Source organism: Limulus polyphemus, unplaced genomic scaffold, assembly GCF_000517525.1.
Source record: "Limulus polyphemus unplaced genomic scaffold, Limulus_polyphemus-2.1.2 Scaffold24, whole genome shotgun sequence".
Taxonomy (NCBI): domain Eukaryota; kingdom Metazoa; phylum Arthropoda; class Merostomata; order Xiphosura; family Limulidae; genus Limulus; species Limulus polyphemus.
In genome coordinates, this window is record NW_013665634.1 from 1,151,100 (window position 1) to 1,158,473 (window position 7,374).

The window sequence follows — 7,374 nt, forward strand, 5'->3', positions numbered from 1 at the left end:
GCTTTCGAAAGGTGGATATTTCTTCTTCAGGCGCAAACAGGCCCACTTTTTTTCGAAGCTCTCGGGTTATAGGATTTCGTATCTATGTTTTGAATTGATTTCTTGAACCTATATGTTTTTCTAACATCATGAGTAAAGACATTATTTATTATCACTACGTTTCAGAAATAACTGAGTTTTGTTTTTGATCTTAAAAGATCTAATATTTTGCGATCTTTCATTTGAAGTCAACGATAAAAGAGCTTGTGTTGGATATAATTTTTGTTGGCCAATCTAAACCAGATACTCTGAAAAGACTAGGAAAGTCTACTATAGGTTTAGAGAACATTAAATTTGGGTGAAAGAACAAATAGATCAGGGCCACAGTGATCACGAAAATGGGCCCTAACACCCAAATCATCAATTTTATGAAGCATATTAGGCTAGAGTCGAGACCTATCTGCAAAATACCTGTTACGTTATACTCATACAACCAAAATCAAATTATGCCTTTTTAAGGACGAAACAAGTAATCTGATCGGAAACTGATTTCAGAATTGATTTGCCACGCAAAAATACCAAAGCAACGTTGCTCATATGCAAAATTTACCACTTTGGTGAAAAATAAATGTTATTTTTAATTAATGAAAAGAAAAGTAGTCAATAAGTATAAAAAAAAACACATTTCGTAACAAGGTACAATCTTAGATGCCCCTCACTGGCACAGCGGTATGTCTGCTGGAAACGGGTTTCGACACCCATGGAGGGCAGAGCACAGATAGCCCATTGTGTAGCTTTGTGCTTAATTCCAAACAAACATCAAACAGTCTTAAATTTTGGATATATGTTAAATCATGTTTTTCTGGTTAGGATGGAGTTGAAAGCATTTTTTTTATAATTTGTTTACAGTTGAAACGTATATTTATCTTACTAATTCAATCAACTAGTGTAACAGACTCACAAATCAAAGAATATCTTCTAGTCTCAACTAACTCACATTTTATATCTGATACATAATATTGTTCAAATCGTTTTTTAAACTTTCAATAAAATTATAGTTATTTAGCTACGCTTTCATTACTAACGTAAGAAGCTCCCTCTATCCAAAAACAATGCCAAGGTATGAACTAAAACAACAACAACAACAAAAAAAAAACACACACAAAAAGACGTAGTTTACAACATTACTATACCGTTGTGTATAACGGTTACTTGACAGAATACGTTGATATTCCACCCACACAATTGTGTGAATTTTTTGTTCTTATCACCACCCCCCTAACAGATTTAATGTAATATAGCCTCAGATTTAAAAACGCAGCGCCATGGAAATTGATAGCGATTTGGATAATAATTTATTGCAACAGTTTAGTTGCCTAAATACAACTGATCGTGATGTTTTAATTTCTCAGCTTCAGAAAATTCTAGGTAATCAGCTGAACGCGGCAGGGTGTGCTTTCTTTCTGGATATGAACAACTGGTAAGTTAAAATTTTATAATTCCAACTACAACAGTACAAGAATCAAAGTGTAATGATGTCATATGAAGTTTCGAAGTTCAACTTCATATTAATTTGTATTGTTACTGTTAGAACTTAGAAATAGAACATTAGAAGTAAGAAAGACTTCAAAGAGTTACTGTTAGTAACGTTTTCGTTAAATAATATAATTGAAGTAATTTTGCTTTTCAGAAATTTTGTGAGAGAAGTTTAAACAGTGAAAACTGAAAATAGAACCTTGAAATATTAAAACAATTTAAATTAAAACAGTAAAAGGGGAAATGTAGTCGTATTTGTATGTGGCTGTGTGAGGGGTGGAGTGGAAGTAACCACTGTTGTGTAGTGGAAATTCGATTCCTGCAGGCCCCTGTGATTTTTTAATCTTACAGATGTGTGTATTTGTTTTTTGCTACATTTATTGTACAAAAACAAACAAACGTTAAGTCATAATTTGTTATGTCATAACATATTTTTTTAAATTCTGAAGTCTTAAGGCCAAGTTGCACTTCAGTAATAAATTAACTTTGAACTGCTTATAAGTTACATACTCATCTATTGAGGCTAAAATTGAAGATTACCTTTTCTTGTAATTTATACCAAAACTAAGCTTAGATTAAACTTTTAAGGCAAAGGTCCATAATGAGTTGAGTTGTTTGTTATTCATTAAGATGTAGACTATTTATGGTGATTACATATACTGCTAGAAGCACCAAGTATTACTTCTTTGTGATCAACTTTATGCTAGAGATAAACCATGCAAAACAGATGGTAAAGATCATTCTGTTTTCACATCTATGACTTTGATTGAAAATACTAAGGTCCAGAAACATCAAGAGCCAGCACTGGCCCCAAGGCAAACATCCTCGACAGACCCCCCCCCCCCTTCTCTCTCTCTCTGTTTTAACATTTTCAAGAATTTATTAAAAAGAAGATCCTAAATTAGGACAGCAATGAGCTCATAAACCAGACAAAATCATAGCAGCAGCTGTTTTTACCTCACAGTATAAGCATAAAAATGTTAATAAAATAACAAATATCTATTAAATCTATAAAGTAACAAACACATATTAATTATTACTCAAATTATTATTTCAGTCGTTCTTAATGTATCAAGCGTCTATATGCAAAGCAAAGCTAAAAACTATGGTTTTTATCATTAAATGAAGATATAGCCTAAAGATGCTTTACGGCATAACCAGGTTTCATTCACTTGGGCCCCTGAGCAGTTGCCCCTTTTGCCCCCCCCCCCCTGTCAGCGGGCCTGCTAAGGTCAGTATCAATGAGTATTTTCTTCATTTTTTGGAATTGAAAGAGAAAATTGCAGCAGTATCAGTATGATCAAATTTCAAATATGTTCCCAGCAAACTTGAAGTACCGCTGCTTCTGGAAAACTTACCAGGCCAAAGTAAACAAAAATGGAGCATTAATATCAGTTTATAAAAAAAAAAATCAGTAACTTGTGTTGAAAGATGTAAACAACTGTTGCAACAAGATGATGTTCTCAGCCTAATCAAAATCAGAAATATGTACAACTTTAACTTGTAGTATTGGGAAGTATTGCTGCTGTATATTGTACATGTATGCCATTTAATTATTAAGACTGAGTGACCTGCAATGGAGAAAGTAGACTTGATGCTGTTCATGCACTCTGATACCAGGTGAGAAAGATGTATGATGCTCTAAGTTCTTGTTACAGAAGATAACACTTTAACAGGAGCTAGTGGAAAGATGTCTTGTTCTAAAGCAATTGCTGATAAGTTACTAACTTTTTAGTCTTGAAGTAAATGTATGGCATGGATCCTGCTAAGTAATTCATGCCTGTATCTAGCCTGTAAAGGCTACATGTCTATTATCTATTCCTAAACTTCTAAAGGAGTCCTTTATATGTTTTCAAAGTTAAACAGCTCTTCTGATTTCCAATGTCTTTTTTGCTTTTACATGCAATACAAAAACAGAATACTCCTTGGTATCAGCAAATAAACTGTCGACACATTCTGTAATGTACTATAAGCACCTGACAAGCAAATTTTAGTCCTAATCTTTCAATGCTCCCCCACAAAGTAAACTTCTTGATAATCTTGTCCTGACCAATCTAACTAAAATACTCTAAACTAATGATATACAGTACTGTGCAAAAGTGTTAGGACAACAGTATATATTGTTATTCTTTCCATTCTTCCATGCCATTACAGAATATAAATTTCAACACTATGGTGAAGCTTCACTGATCCCTGTTGACAACTGAATGAACCAGAGTGAGAATACTTATCATTCTTTAGAATTACCATATACTTGTACCAAGGGCATGTCATAAGGGTTCTGCTTGAATGGACATACTGATCAAATTTAGGGTCTGAAATTACTGTCGTGGTACCCCATGCAGTGTCTTAACTATATCGAAAGAAGCTAGCAAGGAGATAGCATATAGTACTGGTATATACTAGAAGAAATCAATTTCATAGCACTCCACAAATAAACCTTGATTAATAACAGTGTTTTACACTATATAAGTTTTGTTGTCATGCCAAGGCTCAAAAAGCATAGAGAATTGTCGGTAGAGCAGAGAGTTCTCATAAAAGCTTTACGTGATGCTGGTTAGACTCTAACAAATTGCTGCAGACTTGAAAGGCTCCCCAAACACTGTCAAGTACACCCTAGATCATGAGACTGAGACAGGTAAATTTGAAAATAGGAAAGGAAGAGGCAGAACACCTAAAGGCAATGATACTGATGTTAAGTATCTTTGTTCATACAGCCTTTGGGACAGAAGGAAGACTGCCACTGATCTTAAGCATGAGATAAACGACCATATACTAAATGACATAAAAGTGTACAGAACTATAGTATCAAGAAGACTCGACGAGAATGAAATATTTGGTTGTGTAGCAATTAAAAAATCTGTACTACGATCTCCAAATATTGTCAAGAGACTGAAATTTGCTAAAAAGTACAAAAAATGGACAGTTGATGATTGTAAAGGGATGTTATGGATGGATGAGTGCAAGTTTGAAATATTTGGTTCAAAGCGTAGGTTGTACGTCCGGCTGAAGAAAGGTGAAAGATACTTACCTCAATGCATAGAACTTAACAGAAGGCATGGAGGAGGCAGTGTGATGGTTTGGGGGTGTTTTTCCTCTGATGTGACAGGAGATTTTTGCAAAATAGATAGAATAATGGACCAGTGCAAGTACCATCAGATCCTGATCCATCATGGTATATTCAGTGGTTTGCGTATTATTGGTAAAGGATTCTACTACCAAGAAAAAAATGACCTCAAATACTCATCCAACCTATGCAGAAATTACTTAGCTAAGAAAGAAGCTGCTGGAGTCATTCAAACGATGCAATGTCCCCCACAGAGCCCGGATCTTAACCCAGATGAGCATATCTGGGATTTGATTGATCAAAAACTTGACAAATCAAATGTTACTTCCAAAGAAACTTTATGGGAGTGTATTAGAGACATTTGGAGTGAAATCTCAAGGAAAGGACACTTTGATTAAATATGTTGCAACAATGCCTGCAAGACTGTCTGCAGTTAAAACAGAGGGGGGGGGGACACACAAAATATTAACTATTTGTTTAACTCAAGTACTGCTCTAGAAAATGTTAAGTATTTTGATCAAATTTCTCGGTTTCGGACCTCAAAAATATTCCATCTATTACTTTCACTTTTTAACCAACATAAAAAAATTGCTTTTTCTATATAGATACCATGTACATAAAGTAAGAGTTGCTGAAAATGTAAATAATTGTCAAATAAAAACAGTTGCACAGGAATCATGTGAGATAAGCATTTATTAAAGAATAAGTAAATGTCTACTTAAGATATGAAGAAACAATTCCCAATAATCAGTAACATAAGAGAGGCTCTTAGTCTTTTTTTTGTTATGCTTTATGATTTTTACATGTACAGGGAAAAATTGTTTATTCTTACATCCATTAGTGTAGTACATTAAGCCTTATGCTACATTCATAAGTAGATATCCTACAGTGTGTATTTTAGAAACTGCAGTGTTGGACATGTGAGTCTGACCATGCACATACCTCGCAGTGTACCAATGTTTAGTACATGTATTACTGAGAGATAGCAAACAGTCTTTATGTACAACCTTGACTACTTATCTCTATTATTAAAGTATATTACTCAGAACTCATTCATTCTTACATTTTGCTTGTAGAATTTCACCAATACAAGTGAATCATTATCTTTAGTACAAATAATAGTTGCATTTATTACATGGAAGGTATTTTACAAACTTCATATACTTGTAATCTTAATGAACTTGTGAACAGTAAGCAGTCATTATGAACTGTTTCCTTTTCACAAGAATGTCTTGGAAGGCCATGTTTCAATTCATGTAAGCTATTCGTAGTGTATATGTACACTGTTTCATTAACAATTTTGCCTGTTAGACTGCAACAACTATTTATTTTTACTTTTTCCTGGATGTTTCCTGTGCTTATCTTGCATAGGGAATATCTTCATGTATACTGTAGTTATGTGTGTTTATAGCATGACTTCAACAGTAGGCATTATTAATCATACAATTTAAGCTTAACACGTTATTTAAACATAACTTTATGTAGAGAGAATTTGTTTTGGATGTTTTTTGGAATAAGAAAAATATACTTTAGAATTATTTATCACTGTTATGTGTGTGTTAATTCAATATGTGAGGTTCAACTATTTACCAAGTTAACAATGCAAAACAATCTGCATAAGTGTAAAAAGTAAAATAATAGGACCTGTAATGAAATGAACTGTAAACAAGCAGTGGAATACAATGTTACTAACAATTCAGTAAATTCATTAATTTCTGTAGTCTTGTAATGTATCGTGCTTTTCAAACTTGGAGAAAATTTGCCTCAAGAACATATGTTTGAATTCCATTCATTTGAATATACCCATGTACATATAGCTACTGAATTTTAATATTAAGTGTATCATTTCAGTTTTGACGTTTTACATCATCATATGGAAGATAAACCCTAAAAAGGATTTTGTTCCAGGAAAAGTTAAAATAATTAAAAGGCATGAACATGTAGAAAGTAAAATGATCTGTTTCTGTGTATAGCAGGGTGATTAGTAAATACTGCTAATCAATTAAATGATGGCTCTGTTAATGGGTTACATTTGATTGATCAAATGGTACATTTTCCTCAACCATGATATGTACAAAAGTATGTGGGTGTTCTAACTGGTTTCCTTCACTCTAATCAGCAGTTAAGAACTGGGAACAGAAACAGATAGCCTCAGCAGCTTTGCCATAACAAAGGTAGGGTAAGTAAGACTGATGGCAACAGGAATCAAACCCAAAATCCACAAACCATTAGCAACTCTCCTCCTAAATCACCAATGTTAAAACAACTTGAAGTTAAAGAAAAAGCAATTAAAAAGTAACAATTGGAAACCCTAATTTAGATTAGTTGATTTATTTTTGTGACAGCCTATATAATCAGAATTTCAATTAATTGGTTGTTGGAATAATCAAATGATAATAAGGTAATAATGAAAACGCTAATTTTGATTAGTTTATGCGACATTACCCATGAGTAGTGATTTATATACATTAATTGATTAAATCTCCAAACTCTACTCCTGTGGTGATCAAAATTCTTAAAGGTCTTTGGATATAGTAATGTAAAAAAAGGGGCAAATCCATGTTTAGAAAGTTATTTGATCTATCCATCAAAGTCGCAAGCACTTTTTTAAATGCAGACATACAGATTATTATTTATTATTAGGGAGTTTTAACTAAAAGGTTTTTTTCCATTGTAAGAGATTACCCGTTCTAATGGTGTATATATATGTGTGTGTGTGTGTTTATATATATATATATATATATATATATATATTTTTTTTTTTTTTTTTTTTTTTTTTTTTTTTTTTGGTT

At 32.9% G+C, this 7,374-nt stretch overlaps 1 protein-coding gene across 1 annotated transcript in view; it reads left to right on the plus strand.

Moving 5' to 3' along the window:
- Positions 1 to 1,119: 1,119 nt before the first annotated feature.
- LOC106458851 (uncharacterized protein C6orf106 homolog) overlaps positions 1,120 to 7,374 on the plus strand; it is a 20,801-nt gene continuing 14,546 nt past the window's right edge. The window contains exon 1 of the mRNA XM_013918409.2: positions 1,120 to 1,459. Coding sequence (XP_013773863.1) covers positions 1,305 to 1,459 — 155 coding nt within the window. The 5' untranslated portion in view covers positions 1,120 to 1,304. The remainder of the gene's footprint in view (positions 1,460 to 7,374) is intronic.